The sequence below is a fragment of the Chlorella variabilis genome, assembly GCF_000147415.1.
Source record: "Chlorella variabilis unplaced genomic scaffold CHLNCscaffold_2, whole genome shotgun sequence".
NCBI lineage: Eukaryota > Viridiplantae > Chlorophyta > Trebouxiophyceae > Chlorellales > Chlorellaceae > Chlorella > Chlorella variabilis.
The window spans coordinates 871,874-895,980 of NW_005435086.1; the positions used below are offsets into that span (position 1 = coordinate 871,874).

Below are 24,107 nucleotides of genomic sequence, written 5' to 3' on the forward strand. Positions count from 1 at the left end.
TGCCCTGGTTGCCGGCTGTGTTTACAACTCTCGCAGCGGCTGAATAATTGAGATGAATCCAAGTGTTGGTCAAAATGGGAGGGCATGACAGCATGGATCATGCCAGGGGTGCTGCGGTAGCTGGGGGCAGCCCAGGCACCAAGCATGGCACCAAAAGCAAATTGAGCATCAGACATTGGCATGCTTCAGTCCATGTGGCCCTGCACATAGTCCACAATCTCCTGGTAGCGCTCCAGGCCCGCCAGCGGGAGCCGCGAACCGTCCTTGAGGAATATGACGATGTCCCCCCAAAGTCCAAAAGCGCGTGGGGCGGACCGTATCTCCTTGATCTTCTTGTACTCCACCTGCACCTGCAGGGAGCAAGAACGGCACAACAGCAGGCGGCGGGGAGGTGGAGTGCTGGCAGGCGAGCACAAGGTGTGGCTGCAGGCTGGCCCACTGACCTCGCGCTTCAGCACCGGCGAGTTGGTGGTCAGGATGAGCCTTTTGTTTGTGAACCGGTACTGGATCCAGAGGCGCCGCCCGATGCTGGCGAGGGTCAGCGGCAGGAAGATGAGTGTGGCGCCCAGCAGAAGGGACAGCGCGAGCTCGGCGTTTGAGCCCGAGCCCTCGTAGAAGGTGACCTCCGGCTCTGGGTCTGGCTGCGGCGCTGTGCTGCTGGTGCTGGAGGGTTCGGGCGCCGCCTCAGGCTCTGCGGCAACCGGTCACAGCTAGTCGGCGGAGCGCCGCCGCCCTTGGGCACAAAGCAACACAGGTCAATGCTCCGCCCACCTGCCCTTCGCCGCCATTCCAGATGTGCAGGCTGTGCCCTATGCGCTTTGACAGCCTGCGAGGACTGCGCAAAGGGAAGACTGCGCAGGGGGCTGGGCAGCGGCCGCAATGAAACAGCTGCAGCCAGTGAATGGCGTGGGAGCAGGGCCTGCATCGTGAATCGTGGAATTTCAACTGCGGGATGTGGGCGATGGCTCGTTGAGAGTACGGCCTCGCCCTGTACTTGGCTTGTTGCTGCTATTGCAGAGGTCTTGCGATCCTTGTAATCCACAACGCTGCTGAGGCAGCAGCCATGACCTCCATACTGCGGCAGCAGCGCCTGTCGGCTTTTGCAGGAGGAGTGGGAGCGGCAGCGGCGCTGTATGTTTACACCAAGGTCAGTGATAGGTTTTCGGAGACATGCGCAGGCAATCGCGCCGTCCAGCACGCAGGGTCGGGCTGCACAGCCAGGGGCGGCGGCGGAGGCGGTGGGCGGCGTGGCGTCATATATTTAGTGCAGACGGAGGAGCCTTGCCCCTGGAGGTACAGAGGCAGCATCCCTGACGAGCGCCTCCTCTGCATTTCATCGCAGACGCACCTCTTGCATGCAACCGAGGAGGCCTTGGAGCAGCTGCCAGGCGGCGTGCCTCGGGTGGTGGCCGTAGAGGAGCAGGTCGGTGGTGGTTGCTCACACGACGGGGGCTAGCTATGCTGGCCATGTGAACCCATTTTTGCCGCAACATGATGCTGGCTGGGTTCTTGTTCAAGAGCGCGTTCTCTGCCAATCGAGAAGCTGAGTGGGGCACCGCGCTGCTGGCCTGCAGGCCCCCGAGCCCATGCTTGGAGCGACGGCGCGGGCATGGGCGGTTCGGCGATGGAACGAGGTGCGTCACCACACCTGGCAACCCTCCATTCATGCATGGTCTCAGCTCACCCATGTTCTGCTGTGCTGGGAGGCAGTGGGATGCTTGCTGCGGGTTTGGCGGTTGGCTAACTGTGCCCGGCCGGCCTGGTGCAGGGGGTGGATTCCGTGTTCAAGCCGGTGGTGCAGGCGCTGAGCCGCCGCAACTTGTGACGCTGCTTGCGGCGCCCACAAGCAGCCCTGTACATTGTCCCACCATGCTCTCCCATCGATTTGTTGCGCACTGCCCTGCTCCCGCTGACCCTCTCCAAACTGCTGCTCCATTTTCCAATTCCAATGCTGTAAACATGACCATGTCCAGTGTGATTTTCAGCCTCACAGGACCTCCAGCACCTGATAACAAAATGTGTGCCATCATTGTGTGGGCTTCATGCATCAATGTCTCACCGCATGCATGTGTTGTTGGGCTGACGTGGCGCCGCCAGCACGCCTCATCCTGCTAAGCCACTCTCCAGCGGCCGAGCGGATCACACATACGCAAATTTGGCATATGCTCGGCTGAATTGGGCGCCAGAGCGTGGGCAATGGGAGTGCAGGTGCTGCAGTCTAGCAGTGCCCCTTTAATGGCGAGCGCTGCACCGGCCCGCACCGCTATTTCGCGCACTCTGCGCTTTTTTGCAAGGAGCAGCAGCGCGGGAGCCCGCAGCGCCCACCTGGCTGGTCTCCTCCAGCGGCGTCCAGCACTCCTCCCGCCGGGCAGGCAGCAGCAGCAGCATGGCGCATTCGTCGCATTCAGCACTGGCAGGGCGCCCTGCCAGGCGGCAGCGGCGGTGACGGATGTGGAGGCGCAGCCGGCGACGGCAGCGGCGGGCGAGAGCGGGCGCTACCAGAGCACCGCCTACCCCTTCACAGACATAGAGGCCAAGTGGCAGGCCTTCTGGGAGGAGCACCAGACCTTCCGCACGCCAGAGTTCCACGAGCTGGACACCAGCAAGCCCAAGTTCTATGCCCTGGACATGTTCCCGTACCCCAGGTGGGGCACCGCCGCCAGCCTGGACGTGGCCTGTGTGGGAGGCGGGCGGCTGTGCACCAGCCCGCTGCACAGCTGTGGCGCACCGTGTGCTGCACCGCAGGGCAGCGGGACTGCCAGGCGGGGCAGTGGCCTCTGCGCGCGTCTGCGCCGCCGCCGCCGCCTGCCGCCGCTTGGCGGCCACCCACCTGCCTCCGCCTGCCTGCCTGCCTGCCTGGCCTGCAGCGGCGCGGGGCTGCACGTGGGCCACCCCGAGGGCTACACCGCCACCGACATCATGGCTCGCTACAAGCGCATGCGCGGGTTCAACGTGCTGCACCCCATGGGGTGGGACGCCTTTGGCCTGCCAGCGGAGCAGTACGCCATCCAGACGGGCACCCACCCGGCCGTCACCACCGACAAGAACATCGCGCGGTTCAGGTGCGCACAGGGAGGGGCAGCAGCAGCGGCGGCGGCGGCGGCGGCGGCGGCGGTGGCGGCGGCGGGAGCAGCAGGGCAGCGGTTGGCTGCCGCGCCGTGCTGCCGCCAGCCATCGCCCGCGCCTGCCCTGCTCCCTCTCCGGCCCGGCCGCCAGGTCCCACCCCCTCCCCGGCCGTTGCCTGACCCGACGCCACCCCCGCTGCCCGCTCTCCGCCCATGCTCCCTGTGGCAGGCAGCAGCTGCAGTCCCTGGGCTTCAGCTACGACTGGAGGCGGGAGGTGTCCACCTGCGACCCGCGCTACTACCGTTGGACTCAGTGGATCTTCCTGCAGCTGTTCAACCAGGGGCTGGCCTACCAGGCCGAGGTGCCGGTCAACTGGTGCCCCGCCCTCGGCACGGGTAGGGGCGCCGGTGCCCAGCATGCCCGCGCGCCGCATGCCGCGCGGGCGCTGAAGCTGGGTGCCGCCGCGGCAGCGGTGGTGTGTGGGGCGGGCGAGGGGGCGGGCTGAAAAGATAATGAAACGCTGCGGTGCCTCGCGTGTTGCGTGAGCCCCTGCACGCTTGCTGCTGCGGGCCCCGCCTCCCTGCAGTGCTGGCAAACGAGGAGGTGATTGATGGGGTGAGCGAGCGGGGGGGGCACCCGGTTGTGCGCATGCCCATGAAGCAGTGGATGCTGAGGATCACGGCCTACGGGGACAGGTGGGGGCTGGGTCTGGGTCTGGGGCTGGGGCTGGGGCTGCTGCGCCGACAGCACACGCAGCGGGCCCGCTTCCGCACAGCTGCACCCGGCGGCGGCGCAGCCCTACACACACCACCACGCCCACGCGTGTGTTTGGGCACACACACAGCACCACCGCGCCCCCCTCTGCCCTGCCCGCAGGCTTCTGCAAGACCTGGAGGGCCTGGACTGGGCGGATTCCATCAAGGAGATGCAGCGAAACTGGATCGGGCGCAGCGAGGGGGCCACCATCCGATTCGGCGTGGCGCCCGGCCAGGGCGCCAGCGTGGCGCCAGGCACGCGCCGCCGCCTGCACGCATGCCGGCGCTCCGGGCTGCCGCCGCCGCCTCGCCCCTGCCCGCGCCCCTGCCTGCTGCCGTCGCGCTGCCTGGCGGCCCATGCTCACACCTGCCACGTCGAAACCTGGCTGAGCTGTCGGTCGCCCGCCTGGCGCCACCCTGGCGCAGGTGCCGAGGTGGCGGTCTACACCACCCGCCCCGACACCCTGTTTGGCGCCACCTACCTGGTGGTGGCCCCAGAGCACCCGCTGCTGGCGCAGCTGGCCGGCGGCGAGCAGGCGGCGGCGGTGGCGGCGTACGTGGAGGCGGCGGCCAAGAAGAGCGACTTTGAACGCACCGAGCTCAGCGCCAAGCACAAGAGCGGGGTGTTCACGGGTGCGGTGTCACGGGCCGGCTGCTCCATGTTGTGCGCCTTGTGTGTGTGCATGGTAGTGGGTCTGGCTGAGGCGGCAGGGTGGAGGCTGGAGGTGGCTGCCAGCTGGGGAAGCAGCAACGGCGGCCGTGGATGCTGGGGGGGGCGGCCGTGCCCACATCCACGCGCCAGCCGCGCCGCCCCCGCGCAGGCTCCTACGCGGTCAACCCGGCCAGCGGGGAGCGCATCCCCATCTGGGTGGCTGACTACGTGCTGGGCAGCTACGGCAGCGGCGCCATCATGGCCGTGCCGGGCCACGACGCGCGTGACCTGGAATTCGCGCAGGCCTTTGGCCTGCCCGTGCAGCAGGTGGTGGCGGCGGCGGCGGCGGGCGGGCAGGCCGCGCAGCAGCAGCAGCAGCAGCAGCGGCAGCCCCCGGCCGAGGCGTTCACGGCGCCCGGCGTGGCGGTCAACTCTGCCAGCGTGGAGAGCGGGCTGGACCTGAACGGGCTGCCCACCGCCGCGGCCAAGGCGGCGGCGATCGAGTGGCTGGAAAGCAAGGGGCTCGGGCACCGCCAGGTCAACTACAAGCTGCGGGACTGGCTGTTTGCGCGGCAGCGGTACTGGGGGGAACCCTTCCCCATTGTCTACCCCGAGGGCTCAGAGGTGGGGGACTCTGGCGGCTCTGGACATGTTTGGATATGATTGAGGCATGGGAGTGTGCAGGCGGGGTGTTGACAGAGGAGGGCGGGTGGAGGTGGTCGGTGGGGGTGTTGGGGGTGTGTTTCCAATGGCGACACCCGTGCGGTTGTCGCCTGCCCCTGTTCCCCGCCGGTTCCTCCGCCCCATGACCTTCCCAACTCCCTTCCCTGGCCCCAGGAGCCCGCCGCCATCAGCGAGGCCGAGCTGCCGCTGGTGCTGCCAGACACAGACGACTTCCAGCCCAGCGGCACGCCAGACCCGCCCCTGGCCAAGTGCGCCGACTGGGTGGCAGCCACCGATGCCGCGGGAAGGCCCGCGCGCAGGGAAACCTCCACCATGCCGCAGGTCGGGCATGGGATTGGTGGCGCTGGGGTGTGCGCCTGTGTCTGTGAGCGTGCGTGTGGGGGACCGAAGGGCCCGCCGCATGAACCTGCACACCGGTATCCTGGCGCCTGTCCCGACCCGTCCCCCGCCCTACTCTGCAGTGGGCTGGCAGCTGCTGGTACTACCTTCGATACATCGACCCCAATAACACCAGCAGGTGAGCTGAGCTAGCAGCAACGCTTACCTGCCGCAGCACACTTGCTGTGCGCGCCAGTCAGCTTCGCCGCCTTAGCCTCCCCAAGCCTCCCCCACGTGCCGCACGCCTCCCCGGCCGTCCCACCTCGCTCCTGTGCTGCGCTCTCTGCCTGTGCCCTGCCCTCAGGCTGGTGGGGGAGGAGGCTGAGAAGTACTGGATGCCAGTGGACCTGTATGTGGGCGGTGCTGAGCATGCTGTGCTGCACCTCCTCTACGCACGCTTCTGGCACAAGGCACGCAGCGCTGCAGAGCAGCCCGGCTGCTGGGCTTCGGGCTGGAAGGGCAGGTTGGGCCCGGCGGAGCAGCACGCACCTGACCAGCATGGACGGCACCTGACCAGCTTGCACCTGTCCCCCGCTGCCGCTGCCGCTGCCTGCTCTCCTCACCACCACCCGCCGCCACCCCTGCAGGTTTTGTACGACATTGGCGCGGTGAGCACGCCGGAGCCCTTCCAGCGCCTGGTCAGCCAGGGCATGATCCTGGGGGAGGTGGAGTACACGGTGCACCGGGATGCGGCGGGGGCGTACTGCGCAGAGGGCACGCCCGGCGCGGAGACGATTCGGTGAGCGCGGTGGGGCTGGCTGAGGGGCCACGCCAGGGCTGCGCCGCTTCGACCCTCTCCTGCTGCTGAGCATCCAGGCGTCGCTGCTGAGCTGCGGTGCTCTCCTCCGCTGCCCTTTGTGCTGCAGGCTGGACCCATCGGAGGTGGAGGCTGCGGGCGGCGGCGGGTATGTGCTCAAGGCAGACCCCTCAGTCAAGGTGGGTGGGCGGACCCCGTGTGTGTGCGGCTGTTGGCCAGCCTGGGCGTGCGGTTTGCGGCCAGCCTGGAGCTGTGTGTGCATGTGTGTGTGTGTGTGTGGTTGTGTGTTTTTCCACATGTTCTGGACGGGTGCGTATGGGGTTTTGGCCCCTGTGCCCCGCCTCCTGCCCCGCCCAGCCCGCTCCCCCTTGCGCGCGCCACCCCGCCACCCAGCGCGCAGGTCTCGCACCGCGCCCACAAGATGAGCAAGAGCCGCGGCAACGTGGTCAACCCTGATGACGTGGTGTGGCAGTACGGCGCGGACAGCCTGCGCCTGTACGAGATGTTCATGGGCCCGCTGCGGGACACCAAGGTGCGGCCTGGTGGCTGGTGGGTGTGCGCTGGTGGCTGGCGCCTGGTGGCTGGCGCCTGGTGGCTGGGCCTTGCTGGGTGAGGGGCGGCTGCATCGCGTGGGGCACGCTCTGGACCTGCTGCTGCGCCCACAGGGCCACACCCCACTACTCAGATGTGACCAGGGCTGCACCACAATGTGCCTGCTGCTGCCGCGGCATGCATCCCTCCTTCCCACCCACCTCCCAGCCTCCCTGCCTCCCCCACCTCCTGCCTCCCTGCCTCCCTCCCTCCCCCACCACCTCCCTCCCTCCCTCGCCACCCGCTCTCTCTCACCCTCCCCTGCTGCAGGTGTGGTCCACCAAGGGCGTGGAGGGCGTGCACCGCTTCCTGGCCCGAGTTTACCGCCTGGTGACGGAGCAGCCGCTGAGCGACGCGCCGCCCAGCCAGGACCAGCTGCGCCTCCTGCACCAGACCATTAAGAAGGTGCGGGCGCGGCCGGCGGCAGGGTGGGGGCCGGCCAGCGCAGGATTCAAAAGAATGCCCGCGCTGCCGTGCCATTCAGCGACTGCTCTTGCTCTGCCGAAATGTGGCGCCCACCGCGCCCACCGCGCCTCATTGCCTCCCCTTCTTTGCCCGCTCCACTCCCCTGCTTGCCTCCTCCTTCCCTCTGTCCACGCAGGTCACCGAGGAGACCGAGGAGATGCGGTTCAACACAGGCCTTGCCGCCATGATGGAGTTTGTCAACGGCGCCTACAAGTGGGAGGCCCGCCCCAAGGCCGCGCTGGAGCCCTTCCTGCTGCTGCTGGCGCCCTACGCGCCGCACCTGGGTGAGGCGGCGGCGGCGGCTGGTGGTGGCGGTCCACGAATGGATGTTTGGTTGGGAAATGGAACTGGTGGTGGTGGTGGTGCGCGCATGCAGCAGGGAAGCCACGCAGGGTGCCGCATGTGGTGTCCTGCCACCATCGCCCCGGCGGTACTGCTGCGCCGCCATCCACGCATCCCCCCCCTCCCTCCCTGCCTGCAGCGGAAGAGATGTGGTCTGTGCTGGGCCACAGCGGCAGCCTGGCATACGAGCCCTGGCCCGAGGCGGATGAAAGCCTGCTTGTGCAGACCACCTACAACCTGCCGGTGCAGGTGAGGGAGTGCGGGGGGAAGCCGGCGGGCGGGCGGTGTCCGCCCAGCTGCTGTGCTGCCAGCCTGCGTCGGCAGGGTGGATATTTTGTCCTGGCCCTGCATCCCTGCTGAGCTGATCCTTGACCAGCCCCTGCGGCCTGACCACTCCTGGCAGGTTAACGGCAAGATGCGAGGGTCGGTGGAGGTGGAGGTTGATATTGGGCAGGACGGCGCGGTGGTGGCGGCGCAGGCCATCCCCGCGGTGGCCAAGCAGCTGGACGGCAAGCCCGTCAAGAAGGTCATCTTCGTGCCGGGGAAAATCCTGAACCTGATTGTCAGCAAATTGGCGCACTGACAATTGAGACGTTATTTGATATTGTTTCGTAGCAAGAGCCCAACAATAGCTCAGACCTGCCTGCTTTGCGGTGGCCTTGCGGCAGCGGCGGCAACGCGGCGGCGTGCAAGAGAGGCGGCAGGGACCCAACAGCCCAGAGGCCCTCTTGGGCCCGCCCCTTCTGGATTAGGCCATGCAGCATGTTCAAGCCCAGCAAGGCGCTCAAACGGCGGCTGCACCCGATTCTCAGTGATTCACCTGGCCACGGCGACTAGGGCTGTGCCCCCATGAAGCCTCTGGCCCCACCCCGCTCCTTCCTCACCTTGCATCCTGGCCCTGGCACCCGGTCATCCTGCTGCAGCAGTTTGCTTGCTCTGGCAGAAGTCTCTGACTCCCCGATCACCCGCCCGTTTTCCGATCTCCACCCCAGGCCTCGCCAGCCGCATTCCAGTTTGTAGGGTTCAGTCCCCCGCAGCTCTTCACAACAGCATGCAGGCCACCAGCAGCCGGGTCATCGTAGGGCAGCCCCTGGCGGCGCGCCCCCGCCGTGCGGCGGCTGCAGCTGCGCGGGCACCAGTCAAGGTGCAGGCATACGTGGATGACAAGCAGGCGAGTGGGGAGCGGGGCGGGGCGGGGAGGGTGCCAGGGTTTGACGGCCGCCAGCTTGGGTCGCCGCCTGCCGCCGCTCCAGCCTGCACACTGTCAGGCGGCCAGGATGCTCCATGCATGGCCATTGTGCGACGTTGCCGTCGACCCTGCTTTCACCTGCCTGCGTGCAGGTGGTGGTACCGCCCAGCGTTGCCAGCGAGGGCGGCAAGGAGACGGTGCGGGTCGGCATCAACGGCTTTGGTCGCATCGGTGCGTGCAGTGCCTGCTGCTCCTGCTGCTCCTGCTGCTGCTGTGCAGCGCTGGACCTGCTCCCCTGCTCAGCCAAGGGTGCCTGAGTGCTGTCAACAGCGCATCCGGGATACCTGCCACAGCCGGCCAGGCTGCAAACCCGGCTCCCGCCAGACGTCCTACACCTTGACCAGCCAACCATTCTGCACCCTGCCTTCCCGTGCAGGCCGGCTTGTGATGCGCGCGGCCATGCTGCACCCCGGCGTGGAGATTGTGGCCGTGAACGACCCCTTTGTGGATGCTGGTGCGTGCCTGGCACGGGCCTAGCTTAACGCACTGTGCGCTTCTGTGGGGGCGCCCTTATCAGTTCCCCATGCACAGTAAATGCCTGCTGCACCACCCCACTGCCCTGCTTGCCGTGCCTGCAAGTGACTCTGCTTGATGTGCTGAATGTACCGCCTGACCGACTGTACCGCAGAGTACATGGCCTACATGCTGAAGTACGACTCCGTGCACGGCCGCTTCCCGCACGACATCCACGGCGACGACACCGGCCTGTACATCGACGGCAAGAAGATCTCGGTGCACGCCAAGCTGTGAGCGGGCCTGGCTCCCCGCGTGGCGTGGCTGGCTGTTTGTGTGCGGGCTTGGCGGGTTGCACCGACGATGGGGATCCGATGATGCGCCACGCTGGAGCAGCTGGGGGCAGCCTCCTGTCGCCCTCCTGCCCTCGTCACCCGCCGCCCTCCCTTCGGCCCCCGGCCACCCCTGCAGCGACGCCGGCGAGATTCCGTGGGGCACCTCTGGCGCCGACTATGTGTGCGAGTCCACCGGCGTGTACACCACCATCGACAAGGCCTCGGGCCACCTCAAGGGCGGCGCCAAGAAGGTCGTCATCTCCGCGCCCTCCGCCGACGCGCCCATGTTTGTTGTGGTGAGCTGATTTGGGGGCGGAGGGGGGCCTTCAGGCTGGCTGGCAGGCTGGCGTGGCAGCTGCCCTGCGTGGCATGCTCGCGCAGCGGCACTGAGCTGTTGCTGCGAGGTCCTCGCCTTGCGCACCCTGGAGCCCACCCGTACCGCCCCCGTGCCCCACCCGTACCGCAGGGCGTCAACCACGAGAAGTATGAGCCCTCCCTCAAGGTCGTCTCCAACGCCTCCTGCACCACCAACTGCCTGGCGCCTCTGGCCAAGGTGGTGCACGACAAGTACGGTGAGCGGGGCAGGGCGGGACAGGCTGGCAGAAGAGGGAAAGAGAGGGAGCGAGCGGCGCTGACTTAGTTACCACCCCCGGTCGCCTCCCCAAGCCTCTCATGTCTTTGGAGTCGCAAGCTCACGATGCTTTGCTGTGGAGCGACGCTTCTCACACTGTTCCTCCTCCGTCCCCTCCTCCTCCGGCGCGCCCTCCGCCCCGCCCCCTGCAGGCATCAAGGAGGGCCTCATGACCACGGTGCACGCCACCACCGCCACCCAGAAGACGGTGGACGGGCCCTCGCGCAAGGACTGGCGCGGCGGGCGAGCCGCCGCCTCCAACATCATCCCCTCCTCCACCGGCGCCGCCAAGGCAGTGGGCAAGGTGCTGCCCGCGCTCAACGGCCGCCTGACGGGCATGGCCTTCCGCGTGCCCACCCCCAACGTGTCGGGTGAGTAGTGAGGCGCCGCCTGGGGCTGCTGGGCCGCGTGCCGCGCTCCCGCAGCCCCTTGCCTCCTCCCACCCCACTCAGATCTGTTCCTCGCTCCCCTCGGTCTCCCGTGTCTTCTTCACTTTATGGCTCCCTCTGACCGCTGTGTGTGCACATGTGCGTGTGCGTACACATGCTCTGCCGCAGTGGTGGACCTGACGGTCAACCTGGAGACCGCCACCAGCTACGAGGAGATTATGGCGGAGCTGAAGCGCGCCTCCGAGGAGGAGCTCAAGGGCATCCTGGGGTGAGCCTCAGGCTGCTGGCAGTGCGGCGCCAGGCCGGCGCCTCTGGCCCGCTCCCTCGCCTGCACGGCTGACGCCTCTTCAGCACCACTGTGTGTGTTTGTGTGTATGGGAGGGGGGTGGGGGGTGGGGGGGGTAGCCGTGGCCACCACACACACAACACTCACCCCTCTCCCCCGCCCTCTACTCGCCCTGCCGCCATTCCTTCCCCGCAGCTTCACCAGCGACTCGGTCGTGTCCACCGACTTTGTGGGCGACACCCACTCCTCCATCGTCGACTCGGGCGCCGGCATCATGCTGTCCCCCACCTTTGTCAAGCTGGTGTCGTGGTACGACAACGGTGAGTGGTATGCCGGCAGGCAGGCAGGGGAGGAAGGGGTGGTAAGCTGCCGGCAGCGGCATAATGGTGGGTGGCGGCAGATGGTGGGCGCGTGGTGTGTGGGCGCATTGTGGGTGGGCGAGGCAGGGTTCCGGTTGTCCAGGTGCTGTCGATCAGCTCGCAGTCACTAAAAGAATGCTGAAACCCTGCTATCTTCCCGTTTGGTGCAGAATTCGGCTACAGTATGCGCATGAATGATTTGATCTCCTTCATGGCTACCGTGGATGCCAAGGTCTGAGGTCCCTCGCGATTCTCAACCTCGGCTATGTCTCGAGCACCGCTCTCGGCTATGCCTACGAGCATCGCTTGCCGGACATGATCCGTCCACCTCGACATGGCTGCTCCCCTACCATGCTGCTCCCCAACCTGGCAGCGAAACCAATGCCGAAACAAATGAAATATTCACATCTTGAGCACGGCTTAGCACTGACTGCTTTAACACCTGTGCTTGCACACGCTTTTTTGGCTCCCATGCATAGATACCTTGCTCGCCGCTCCTCTCCTCTACACCCGCGTGCACGCACCTGCCGCACTGTTTCTAGCGCCTTCCCCTCTGTGTACGTTCACCTGTTGTTTCACCTGCCCTGCGCCACCATGCACGAGGAGCAGCACTGGAATTCGCCCGCAGCGCAACCAACCACACGGTACCGGGTGATCCCGATTTCACGATGTAATTGAAAGAAATAATTGAGCTGAAGCAATCAGAGTACATTGAACCAGGAGGGGCAGGGGAGGGCGACAAGTCGAGGGCAACAGGGTTTTGCGGCTAGACACGACTAGGAGCGGAGCGCCAGGGAGTGGCGCAGGCATCAGGCGGCTGTGAAGAACTTCACGCCCTCGTCGTCCCCCGCCGCCTCCTTGAACAGCTTGGCCTTGCCCTGCTGCTCCAGCAGCTTCACCGCCCGCACCAGCACCTCGCGGTGCAGCCCCTCCAGCTCCGTCCCCTCCACAAGCACACCCGTCTGCACCGCAGGCGCGGCACCAACAACAGGGGTGACGGGGACAAGATGGGCGGGAGGACGGCAGGGGCTGGCGCTAGGCAGATCCCTGCTGTATAGCACGCACCCGCAGCGACTTGCTACCAGGGCCTGCTCTCCCGCCTGCCGACTGCTGCCGTGGCGCCCCTTCCCATGCCTCCTCCCCACCGCCCCCAGCCCACCTGCATCTCATCCACCGTCACCACGCTGTCCTCAAAGCCGCAGCCGCGCGCCCATTGGTAGATGACGTCCGCCCACTCCTTGATGCCGCGCCACAGCACCAGCGCCGCGCGCTGGCTCTTGTCTGACCACAGCGCGCCGCCCTGCCGCACCAAGTCATCCAGCAGCAGCACCTTGAACTCACGGCTGAGCCGCCCTGCCGCACAAGATGCACGAGCACAGCCCAGTCAGGGCAGGCAGCAGCCTCGCATCACCGCCATGAGCAGGAGGAGCGCCTGCTGGCGGCAGCGGCAGGCGTGCATGCGCAGCAGGTGCACAAGGCTGCCAGTCGAGCAAGCGGTGGCTCACGGTTGATGGCCCGGTTGTGGAACAGCGGGAAGTCGTCTGCATCCTCCGCCGGCACCATGTGTATGCGGTTGTGCTTACAGTAGCGCAGTATCAAGTCCTTCCACAGCAGCCGCTGCTTCTGCTGCGACTCCTTCACGGGCTGCAGCCTGCACCACGGTCGGGAGGCGGCAGCAGGGTGTTGCGATGCCTGCAGCGCTTGGCAACCAGGCAATGGCCCTGAACTCACGTGAACATGGGAGGGTAGTTGTAGAAGACTGGGAACACAAAGTCTCCTCCTGAGCCCGCCGGCAGCCCTGCTGTCGCTGCCATATTGCCGGCGCACGCGGGCTACCGCTGCTGGCCGGCGGGGCTGAGCGGCGCAGGGGCAGGCCACGGCCCCTGGTCTGCAGCGACTAGGGGCGGCTGGAAATGCTGCTGCTGTCTTGCTGGGAGGTTGGAGGACAACAAGGAACACTGAGCGAGGCCTGGCGAACACACCGTGTCGAGAATGGGGTTAAACAGCGATCTGGCACTCCAAAACGACAGATCCGTTTATGTGGGTGTCAAAAAAATGCAGCAATGTGCGCGCTGGGCTGCCGAGATGGTTGCCCAGCAACGCACCCGATGACCTGGCACCGAAAAACTTATATCGCTCAAACGATCGTCGCTGTCGATTGTGGCGGGCACCGTGGGGCCCCCGAGCCCCCAGATGTGGAATCAGCATGGCGGTGGAGGCGGCCTGTGGGGCGAGCTGCACTCCGCAGCGCTGAACCCCCGGCTGCTGGAGGTTGTGAGCGCCGTCGATTTCGATTTCCTCGAGGAAGCGCTGTGGGTGGGCACGGAGGGCGGGATCGTTGCGCAGGTGCAGGTCCCCTCGCTGGCCCGACACTGCAGCCTGCCGGCGCACCAGGGGCCCGTGCTGGAGCTGCAATCGCTGGGGGAGGCCGCCGTGGCGCTGTCCAGCGGGGAAGTGACGGTGCACAGCAGCGGCGGCGCGCCACGGCTGTCATATGCCGATGAGGTGCGCCCGCTGCTCTGCGCTTGCGGGTGGTGCTGCGGCGGGGGCCCTGCTGTGCGCCACGAGGTGCCAGGCGGTGCCAGAGCCGTTGTTTCATGTTTGCTGCAAGGAGCTGGGCTCCAGCAGCACCCGCCCTGCCTGCTTGCTGCCTCAGGTGGGTGACCTGGCGGCGCTGGCGCTGGAGCCGCGCAGCAGCCGCATGGTGCTGGGGCGCGGCGGCGGCGGCGGCCTGGTGATCTTCGACCTCAGCCTGGGCAAGCCCAGCAGCACGGTGAGGCCCGCAGGGGAGCAGCTCCTCTACTGTTCTGCCACAGCCATCTGTTGCGTTGCCATCTGTTGCGATACTCTGATGGGCCACTCACTGCTCCCCTACTGCCCTCCCTGCTCCGGCTGCTGCTGCTGCTGCCTGTGCCGCAGGCGGATACCGGCGGGCGTGGCGTGGTGGGCCTGTGCGGCCCCACCGGCCGCGGCGCTCTCATCATGGCTTCCACCCAAGGCGCCATCTCGCTGCTGGACCCACGCGCCGGCTACCGGCCGGAGCACAGCCTGGTGGCGCACGGCGGAGGGTTTGCAGCGCTGGATGCCCAGGGCGACCTGCTGGCCACCAGCGGCTTCAGCAACCGCATGGGGCGGGTGGCGCTGGACACATATGCCAAGGTGGGTGGGCGTGAGAGTGGTGGTGGCGGTCGTTGCAAGGCGGGTGGGTGGGGGCACCGGCAGGAGTTGGCTACCCACAGCAGGCGAACGGTAGCCGCACTGGACAATGCCTGCTGGATACCACCCGTGGGCCCTGGCAGCTGCCTGCCTTACTGGCCTGCTGGCTGAGCCCTCGCCTGCCGCCTGCCGCATGGCCGCAGGTGTTTGATGTGCGCATGTCGCCCCGCATGCTGTCCAGCGTGCCCTTTGCGGCAGGCCCCTCCCTGCTGCGCTTCCACCCCCGCTTCTCCAACACCCTGCTGCTCGCCTCGGCGGGCGGCACCTTCACGCTGGCAGACGCGCAGGGGATGTCGGGTGCGGCTGGGGGCGGGCGCAGGCCGCGCCTCGGGAGTCCCCCACGCCCGTTTCTGAGGGGCTGGCCTGCACCTCGCCTGTGCTCTCTGTCGGCGTTGCCTCCCTCCCTGCCCTGCCGCCCCCCTTCCCGTGCCTTTTCCACACCACCCCTGATCCACTGGAGGCCCCGCTTCCCCCGCCACACCACGCCGTCCTTTCCTCCCCGCAGCCGCCGGCGTGTATCAGGTGGAGACTGAGGGCGACATGCTGGCCTGCGCCGCCATCAGCAGCTCCGGGGAGTGCCTGGCCTTTGGCGGCAGCGGCGGCTACATCCACCTGTGGGCACCCTCCGCCGAGCCCTCGGTCAACCAGATGCGGCAGGTGGGGGCCGCTGGCTGCTGCGCAGCGCTGTGGGGCCGGCGAGGCTCCTGCCAGTGCTGGCTCCCTCACGACGGCTGACCTGTGGCTGCCGTTGCTGCTCGAACCAAGGTTCTGCCAGCAGCGTGGTGCGGTGAACATCAGCTGAGCCCCCAGCTTCCCATCACCGCCTCCTCAGCCCCGCCACACGCTCACGCACGTCGCCGCGCCTCGCGCCGCGCCGCAGGCGCTGGCGGTGCCGGAGCTGCCCACCGCGCTGGTCAGCCTGGGCGAGGAGGACCCTGTTGGGCTGGCGCCCACCTACTTTGCTTGGGACGCCAGCGGGCTGCTGAGCGATGTGGATCCGTATGAGACCGTGAGCGTGGGGCTGCCGCCACGGGTGGTGGACGCCGCGCTGCTCAGAAGCATGAAGCAGGTGGGCCGGGGGGGTGCGCTGATGACTGGTGTGTGGTCGCCGTGGCCAGGGCCTGCCCACTGTGGCTTTGCCGGTGCTGCACTTGCCCAGCCCGCTGCCGCTGCGTTCCACAGTTGGTGCGACTGCCACCGCTGCTGCTGCTGCGGTCCCCGTTCCCACTGCTGCCTCCTCTGCGTCCCGGCCGCCGCCGCAGTCTGACTTTGTGGGCTACATCCAGAACCCGCACTACCAGCGGGGGGCGCCGTACGGCGCCGCCACCCGCGCCGCGGCGCCGCAGCGCAACCAGCGGATGCAGCCCCGGCCGGGCATGGAGGAGCTGGGTGAGGGGGCGCAGCCCACTTGGTGTGGTGGTGGTGGCTGGGTGGCTGGATGGACGCTTGGAGGATGACGGGGAAGGGAACGTTGGTGTTCTGGGACTTGCCGCCACAGCATCCTGTACCTTCTCCCATCCCCCTCTTCACGCTGGCTGCCCTCCCTGACATGTGCCGCCCACCTGCGCCCCCACCCCCACAGAGGCAGCCCGGGCGGAGCGCGTGCGCCGCCGCGCCGAGGCGGGCGGCGTGATGCTGCCCGGGCGGTACAAGCGCGTGGCCATCAAGCAGCAGGCGGGGGTGCGGTTTGAGGAGTTTGACTTCTCATACTACAACCGCACCCCCTTCACCGGACTGGAAAACGACCTGGCCAACTGCTACACCAACGCCCTGCTCCAGGTGCGGCCCCGGCTAGGTGCTGGCGCAGCGCAGCCGGCCGCGCACCGGCGGCGGCGCCGAGCTTGCTCTGTGTGGGGATCTTGCTTGCTCTGTGGCCCTTTGCTGTGTACCTTGTTCATGCCCGCTGTCCAGATGCTGTGGCGCTGGGGGGGGCGCCACGCACCAATCCGTCCCGCCCGCCTGCCCACCCCGCCTGCCCACCCCGCCGCCCCTGCCCCGCCCCGCAGGCCCTCTTCTTCACGCCTGCGACCCGCGACGTGCTGCTGCGCCACGTGCCCGACCCGGGCGCCGAGCTCAGCCTGACGTGCGAGATGTCCTTCCTGTTCCGCATGCTGGCCACCGCCGCCTCGGGCATGGTGTGTCAGGCCGCCAACCTGCTGCGCGCGCTGCGGCAGAACAAGGAGGCCGCGGGCCTGGGCCTGCTGGAGGGCGTCAAGGGCGAGCGAGGCGCGTCGGACATCGAGGTGCGGCGGGCCTGGTGGTGGTGGTGGCGGCGGTGCACAGGGAGAGGTTGTGGGTGTGGGCTGGCTGGCCACCTGCCTGTCGCCGCGTCTGCTTGCCAGCATGTGTGCGTGCCTCTACTAGCCCGGGGACGCCTAGGCGCTGCCCTGCCGCCAGGTGTGAGGCCTGCTGATTTGGCACTTGCGGTGCCATGTCCCCTCCCCCGGCTGCAGGTGGAGGCCAAAAAGGACCGCAGCCTGTCCCGCCGCGTGCAGAGCCTGTCCCGCTTCCTGCTGGAGGCCCTGAACAAGGAGGGCAGCGGCGGCGGGCGGCGATCCTGGGTGGATTCCGTGTACGGCCTGGTGCAGCTGCAGCGCACTCAGTGCCTGTCCCGCCCCAACCGCCCAGACCAAGTGAAGGAGGCGGGTGTGTTCCAGGCAGACCTGCGGTACCCGCCAGCCAAGGAGCGCCCCGCGCCCGGCAGCGCGCTGGCGCCGGGCAGGGCGCCCGCGCCCGGCTCCACGCCCGCCAGCCCCGACGCGCCGGCGGCGGCGGCGGCCGCGGCCGCGGGCGCCGCGGCGCGGCCCAGCTTTGCGGCGCTGCTGCAGCAGTCGCTCAAGGTGCAGAGTGAGATGCGGGCCTGGTTTGACGAGGAGGTGAGCGAGGGGAGGCTGTTGGGCACCGGTTGATCATGTGCTGCTGGGGGATGGCGACCTGGCGTGTCTGGTAATCGAGGAAGTGGAGCGCTAGGCTGGAGCGAGCACATGCGCACACGCCACGCATCCCTGCTGAGCCTGCTGTGCAGGTCAAGTACCAGTATGTGCGCCAGACGCGCGTGCCCAAGAGCCTGCCCCAAGTGCTGGTGGTCAACTGCGGCCTTCAGGCGCGGGCAGCTTCCTGCGCTGCTTCCTGCGCTGCGTCCCACCCTTCTGCCTCCCTGCCCTGATGCCGGTACTCACCTGCCCAACTCAGTCCCTCCCTTCTTGACCCACACCACCACCACCACACACAAACACACATCTGTTCCCATCACGCTGACAGCTTGCTCCTGCGGTGTGCAGGACCGTGAGGACCTCTGCTGGTGGCAGCCCTACAGCTTTGCCGCCGTGGACATGGAGGGCCAGGCGGTGACGCGGCAGCGCCACTGGCTGCCCATGGCCGTAGCCGTGACCGCCGACCCCGATGGCTGGACGGTGGCGGTGCAGGAGGCAGACAGCGCTGAGGAGCTGAAGGGCGGCGGGGGCAGCGAGGGTGTGGTGGTGCCGCCAGGCGGCAGCCGCTCTGTATACGAGCTTACGGCTGCTGTGGTGCTCATCAGGCAAGCGCGGGCTTGCCAGGCTTGCCAGCTTGGCAGGCACGGCGGCGAGGCCAGGGGGATTGGCCGTGGTGACACCTCGGGGTATGCTGCGTGGCATTGACGCAGGTGCCTGGCTGCTGCATCCTGCTGCTGATTCCGCTCGCATGGATGCTGTTGGCTTGCCTCGCGCAGGGATGAGGATGAGGTGGAGGAGTCGGGGCAGGATTATGAGGGACACTTGGTAGCACACATCAAGGTAAGCAGCCGCTCCGGTGGATGCTGGCAGGCGCCAGCGGGACAGTGGGGCTCATGCTCAGCATCCTCACCTTGGGCTGCCCACTGCAACCCTCCGCTGCAGGTGCCTCCCACCTACTTTGAAGCGCAGCAGCAGTCGCCAGCAGGCAGCACGCCGCACTCCCTCTCTCGCTCGCCCTCAGACACCGACGCGCAAGCAGCGGGGGCCTCGGGCGGCAGCGGCAACGGCGCCAGTGGCGGTGCTGGCATGAACAACAGCAGCAGCGCGCCCACCACGCCCCAGAAGCTGCCACCTGTATCGCCTCACGAGATAGCCTCTTTGCTGCTGCCGGGGGCAGGCGCAGGCGCAGCGGCAGCAGCAGGCAGAGCGGGCGGTGTCTCTTTGCCGACGTCGCCTGGCCAGCTGCAGCAGCAGCCGCAGTCGCCGCCGCCGCTGAGCAGCAGCGAGAGCGAGGTCATTCGCCACGCCTCCGACAGCCTGGCTGCCGCCATGGCCACGCCGCTCAGCACGCCGCCCTACAAGTGAGCGCGGGCTGGGCACCTCCCTGCATCCGTCTGTGGCTTGGCAAGGCAGAAAGCGTCGCCAACTGCAGCCGGTGCTGCCTCGGCAACTCTCCACCACCCTCAGCTGACCAGCGCCTCCTCTCCGACAACTCCACCCCTGCTCCCCCTGCTGCCTCCCCACCTGACCCCACCCCCGCAGGTCCCCCCAGCGCTACAACTGGATGGTTTTCAACGACTTCCACATCACCGCCAGCATGCCAGAGGAGGTGGGGGAGCTGTACGGCGGCCAGAAGCTGCCCTGCCTGCTGTACTACTCACAGGTGGGCGCCAGCTGCACAGGGGGAGGAGGTCACCCGGTTACGGACCACGCTGTTTCATTGCGGGCCGCAGGTGTTGCATTTGGGGTGCAGCCGTTGGCGCCCAGCTCCCGCCCTGACCTCACTCCTATGGTGCTCCCTCTGCCGTGGCATCACCGCCTGGTGCAGACGGAGGCAGTGCAGCGGGCCGCGGAGTGCCCCCCGCTGCCGCCCGTGCCGGTGCTGAGCCAGGAAGGCTTCCTGTCGTTGTGCCGCATGCCGCCGCTCCAGGTGCGTGTCAGCAGCGCTGCGCCAGGCCTGCCTGCATCGCGCAGGCTCAAGCATTCGTGGGCCACTTCATCACCCCTGCTCTCTTGCTCCATGCCGACCCGCCTTTGCCTGCCTGCTCAAGTACACAGACACACTCGCACACATGCCCGCCCGGCCTTCATGGCCCCTGCCTGCAGGGCCCAAAGGTGCGGCTGCACAAGCCCGCCTTCACCCCGCTGCTGCCCAGCGAGCTGCCGCAGCCGGGGTCGCTGTTTGCGCTGGACGCAGAGTTTGTGGCCTTCTCGCCGCCCGAAAAGGCGCTGCAGAGGTGCGGCGACGCTGTGCGTCTGCCTGCCGCGGCGGCGCTGTGTGCAGCGCTTGCGCCTCTGTATGTGTGGCTTGGCTTGCCTCTCTGGTCCCAGGCTGCTGTGGCAAGTCCATTGCCGCCCTGCCTCGACGGCCTGCCTGCCTGCCTGCCTGCCTGGTCGAGTGCAGGGGGGTGGAGGTGGAGGTGCGGCCGTCGCGGCTGGGCCTGGCGCGGGTGAGCGTGCTGCGGGGGCAGGGCGCCGCCAAGGGCGCCTGCTGCATTGACGACTACATCAAGTGCGCGGAGCCTGTGTACGACTACCTCACCAAGTTCAGGTGGGCTCCGGGCAGAGGGGGAGAGAGAGAGAGAGAGAGAGAGAGAGTTTTTTGGGGGTGCTTGTATGTTTGTGTGTGTGCGTGGGTGCGCGGCGTTGGGATGGGGTGGTGCTGTGTGTGTACGTGTGAAATGGCAGGAGCAGGGGACAGCGCAAAGGGGATCATGAGATGAGCCCGGAACTGGTCAGAATGCATATGATGCAAGCTCCGCGGCCAAAGCGCCACCACCTGCCCTCCCCGCAGCGGCCTGGTGCCTGGCGACCTGGACCCGGCCCGCTCCCCGCACCACCTCACCACCCTCAAGCACGCCTACCTCAAGCTGCGCCACCTGGTGGACTGCGGCGCGGTGTTTGTGGGGCACGGCCTGAAGAAGGACTTCCGCATGATCAACATTGTGGTGCCGCCCAGCCAGGTGGGCACCCGGGCGGCGGCCAGCGGTGGTGGTGGTGTGTGTGTGTGTGGGGGGGGGTGTGGACAGAGAGAGAGAGAGGGGAGCTCCAGGTCTGTACAGCCCCTTGCCCCACCAGCCACCCACCGGACACCAGCCTCTGCTCCCTCCGCTGGGGCCCTGGCGCCTGAACCCGTGCCGTGCGCCTCCCCTGCCGCCTGCCACCCCGCCTTCACCAGATCGTGGACACCGTGGATCTGTTCCACGCCAAGCGCTCCCGCAAGCTGTCGCTGCGCTTCCTGGCCTCCTACCTGCTGCGCTGCTCCATCCAGGAGCACACCCACGACTCGATCGAGGATGCGGCCACCGCGCTCAAGTGAGTGGTGGGGAGATGCAGGGGCGGGGATGCGGCTGGAAGGCTGCATGAATCGCCCGAGGCATTGGGAGCGCACCCGTGGCTCTGGAGGCGCTGAATGCACAGGGTTGTGTGATGCGAGGAGCTGCCAGCCAAAAACCACCCACATGGTTGTGTGATGCGGCGGCTGCGGTACAGGCTGTACGATGTGTACCAGCAGCTGGTGAGGGAGGGCGCCTTTGAGGCCAAGCTGCGGGAGATGTACGACTGGGGCAAGCGCTTTGGCTGGGAGCCCGTTGTCTGGAAGGACGGGCAGCCACACCCGGCGCCGCAACCCGCGCCGGCGGCCGTGGCGGCTGCCTACGCCTCCGGGGCTGCCGCCGCTGCGGGCGGCCTGGCTCACCAGATGCATGGAGCCCGCCCCGGGCACCTGCACCACCAGCACCAGCACCAGCAGCACCGCGGCATGCATGGCATGGGCGGCCTGCGTGGCCAGGGCAAGCGCTGATGTGGCGGCGCTCCGCCATGCTGCCTGGCGATGTGTTTGACTGACCGGCAGAGGGCCGCCTCTGCATCTTTACAGACCCTGCTGACAGCACTGCCCCTTTTCCAGCCACCTCCACAGTTTTGACCACGCCGCCCTGTACTCCTTCCAACAGTATATGTACTCAGCCGCAGAACTTTGATTCATTTCTTTTCTGCTGTCCTGGCAGTCACAGAATGTAACCTTCAGCCTATTCAGCAAAAACAATACTGCAGCACAGGATGGTGTGCGGGGCAAGCGCTAAGCAGCAGGGGCGACGGGGAACGGAGGGTCAGCGGGCACACTGCCTGCTAGTCAGCAGGGGATGGAAATAATCTGGAGATGAATTGCGGGAGAAACAGTGCAAATGAAATGGCGTGTCGTGCGGCTGTCACTGAGCTGGCCAGCAGGGGCAGCTGGGGTCATCAGAAGCTGTAGGTGTAGGTGCCATCAGAGGCCATCTCTGCTGTGCCCATGAGGTGCAGGTCCCGGAACAGAATCGTGCCGTCGGCCTGCAGCTCGCCCAGCGGCTTGCTGCCGCTGCCGCCGCCACCGCTGCCGCTGCCGTTGCCGCCGCTGCCGTTGCTGCTGCCGGGCTGCGGCGGGCTGCCTGCCGCCGCCTGCTGCCGCTTGTGCCAGGCCACCACGTCTGCGTAAGGCAGCTGGCCACCAAAGATGTCCAGGGCGCTGCCCACGGTGATGTCCACACGCCCGCCGCCCGCCCTCCTCACCCGCTCCAAGTCCTCCTGCGCAGCGCCCGCCAGCCAAGCACGCCACCCCATGATTACGAAGCAGCCGGCGCGGGGCCAGGCCCGGCGCCGCTCGCACGGCAGCAGACGCCCCAGCTGCTGTCAGAGTTGCAGCGGCGGCGGCAACAGCCGGGCATGCCTTGCCGCCAGCCTGCCACCCCACCCCACCTCCACCTCCAGCCGGCCCCAGCCAGCATCGCCTCACCAGGGTGCGGGCGCCGCCGGCGTATGTGACTGGTATGGGGGACCAGGCCCCCAGCAGCCCCACCAGCTCGTCGTCAATGCCCAGCTGCATGCCCTCCACATCCACGCCGTGCACCAGGAACTCGTCGCACGACTCAGCAAGCTTGGCCAGGCTTTCCATGCTGCGAGCGAGGTGAAGGCGGGTGGGCAGGCAGGCTGGTGGGCAGGGGGTGGGTGAGCGGATGCCAGGCAGGCAGGCAGGCTGGGGGAGTGGGAAGCTGGGGGCGTGCCGGCAAAGACGCAAGGCGGGTTGATCCGTGCGGGAGAACACGACCAGGCAGGGGTGGCTGAGCCCGTGGTGGCCGCAGCCCGCACCTGAGCGCCAGCTCGCTGAACCTCTGCCAGCGGTCTGTGACGACGTAGTACCTGCCATCCTCCTTCTTGCGGCAGCTCAGGTCCAGCACCAGCCGCTGCTTGCCCACCAGCTTGACCTGCAGAACACGAAGCGGGTGGGCTTGGTGGTGGCAGAGGCGGGCGCGTGAGACGCGGCCCACCCAGCAGCCCGGCAGCAGCCGGCCAGCACAGCCAGCTACCACCAGCCTGGCACTCAATCATGCAGGGCCAGGCGCCGCCCAAGGAGGCTGGCTGGCTCGAGTCAAACAAACAAACAGTCACACTGCCTGCTCACCAGGTCGGCTAGGCGCTCCTCCTCCAGCCGCCCCTCGCGGAAGACGTAGGAGGTGACGATGACGTGGCTGGCCCCCGCTTCCAGGTACTCCTGAGCATTCTCAGCCGTCACGCCGCCCCCCAGCTGCAGGCCACCAGGGTAGGCCGCCAGCGCGGCGCGGGCGGCAGCCTGGGAGGCGTCGTCTGCGCCCAGCATGATGACGTGGCCGCCCGCCAGCTCATCGCGCCTGTACAGCTCGGCATACCAGCTGGACGGCTGCTCCGACTCGAAGTTCGTCTGCAGCTGCTGCTCGCCGCCGCTGCAGGCGGGGAAGAAGGAGTGGGGTGGATGGCGTGAAACAAGGTTCGACCTGGCACAAAAGGCCAGCCAACCTGTGGCGAAGGCTGCACGGCCTGGCATCGGGCATGAATGCATCACAAGGAAACTGGTGCCTACCTCTGCAGGTCTTGCAGCGTGGATCCCACAATTTGTTTCACTTGGCCCTGCAAACAGCGCATGAAACGGTCTCAGGCCTCTGCACTCGCTGGGGCGGGGATGGAGGCGGGGTGGCGGCAGGGCAGCGGCATTGGCACAGCTCACCTTGTGGATATCGATGCAGGGACGGAACTGCACACAGGTGGAGGTCAGGTCCAGGCCAGGCAAAATAAGTAAGTGAAGTGGGCCATGGAGCAAAACTGTTCCTTGGGCTCGCCCCTGCCCTCGACCCTGACGGGCGCTGCCGCCATGGCGCTGCCCGTCGCCAGGTCATGCAGGCGGCAGCCGCCATCCCAGCAGCAAGCCCCTGCCCACATCGCACCTGGACCGCACGAGCGTGCACCGCCACAGACGCCCGCCTGCGCACAGCCCGAGCTGGGGCAGTGGCAGCGCTCAGCGTTGTGCCACTGGCCTGCTGCATTGCGCTCCACACACTCACTGGAGGTCCAATTACCCGATGCGAATGATCCAGCGGCAAACGCAGCCAGCTTGGTGCAGTTTGGGCATTCCAGCCTTCCTCCGCATTTGCCGGGGCGCCCGCCTGCACATGCATGCATATCGCCGTGGGAACCTGGCGATCGTGCTCGAGTTTTTTCAGCGCCAGGCGGTTTCTATCGCCATCAGCGGTAGAGCCGCATTGCCATTCGTCACTGCG

The 24,107-nt window shown here is 67.5% G+C and overlaps 5 protein-coding genes across 5 annotated transcripts; 3 read left to right on the top strand and 2 right to left on the bottom strand.

Annotated features, from left to right (window-relative positions):
- Positions 1–273: 273 nt before the first annotated feature.
- On the top strand, positions 274–8,321 carry CHLNCDRAFT_55974 (hypothetical protein; the record flags this gene model as incomplete). Its single annotated transcript, XM_005851095.1, has 18 exons — positions 274–292; positions 2,525–2,645; positions 2,868–3,062; positions 3,295–3,461; positions 3,653–3,761; positions 3,943–4,042; positions 4,256–4,454; positions 4,643–5,097; positions 5,311–5,478; positions 5,619–5,674; positions 5,840–5,945; positions 6,123–6,274; positions 6,402–6,471; positions 6,693–6,824; positions 7,154–7,288; positions 7,485–7,632; positions 7,830–7,939; positions 8,094–8,321. 18 exons carry the CDS (start codon positions 274–276, stop codon positions 8,271–8,273), a joined length of 2,622 nt encoding a protein of 873 aa, XP_005851157.1. The 3' UTR covers positions 8,274–8,321.
- Positions 8,322–8,974: 653 nt separating this feature from the next.
- On the top strand, positions 8,975–11,630 carry CHLNCDRAFT_19087 (hypothetical protein; the record flags this gene model as incomplete). The annotated part of the gene is made up of 9 exons (XM_005851096.1): positions 8,975–9,110; positions 9,316–9,393; positions 9,568–9,685; positions 9,864–10,023; positions 10,194–10,299; positions 10,511–10,729; positions 10,916–11,015; positions 11,229–11,353; positions 11,563–11,630. 9 exons carry the CDS (start codon positions 8,975–8,977, stop codon positions 11,628–11,630), a joined length of 1,110 nt encoding a protein of 369 aa, XP_005851158.1.
- A 571-nt stretch (positions 11,631–12,201) lies between these two features.
- CHLNCDRAFT_19023 (hypothetical protein) lies at positions 12,202–13,206 on the bottom strand (the record flags this gene model as incomplete). Its single annotated transcript, XM_005851381.1, has 4 exons — positions 12,202–12,354; positions 12,552–12,745; positions 12,898–13,043; positions 13,124–13,206. 4 exons carry the CDS (start codon positions 13,204–13,206, stop codon positions 12,202–12,204), a joined length of 576 nt encoding a protein of 191 aa, XP_005851443.1.
- A 6,160-nt stretch (positions 13,207–19,366) lies between these two features.
- Positions 19,367–21,583, top strand: CHLNCDRAFT_29501 (hypothetical protein). The gene is made up of 6 exons (XM_005851097.1): positions 19,367–19,471; positions 19,648–19,778; positions 19,946–20,092; positions 20,336–20,504; positions 20,720–20,856; positions 21,034–21,583. Exons 1-6 carry the CDS (start codon positions 19,457–19,459, stop codon positions 21,341–21,343), a joined length of 909 nt encoding a protein of 302 aa, XP_005851159.1. The 5' UTR covers positions 19,367–19,456; the 3' UTR covers positions 21,344–21,583.
- A 200-nt stretch (positions 21,584–21,783) lies between these two features.
- CHLNCDRAFT_137774 (hypothetical protein) lies at positions 21,784–23,873 on the bottom strand (the record flags this gene model as incomplete). The annotated part of the gene is made up of 7 exons (XM_005851382.1): positions 21,784–22,104; positions 22,313–22,472; positions 22,666–22,781; positions 22,979–23,276; positions 23,414–23,460; positions 23,558–23,584; positions 23,775–23,873. 7 exons carry the CDS (start codon positions 23,871–23,873, stop codon positions 21,784–21,786), a joined length of 1,068 nt encoding a protein of 355 aa, XP_005851444.1.
- Between the last annotated feature and the right edge of the window lie 234 nt (positions 23,874–24,107).

Bases quoted from the DNA above. Each gene is read 5' to 3' on its own strand.
- CHLNCDRAFT_29501 (XM_005851097.1), top strand. The intron at 19,779-19,945 runs GTGCGGCGACGC...GGTCGAGTGCAG, and splicing joins CCCGAAAAGGCGCTGCAGAG to GGGGGTGGAGGTGGAGGTGC. The intron at 20,505-20,719 runs GTGGGCACCCGG...CGCCTTCACCAG, and splicing joins TTGTGGTGCCGCCCAGCCAG to ATCGTGGACACCGTGGATCT.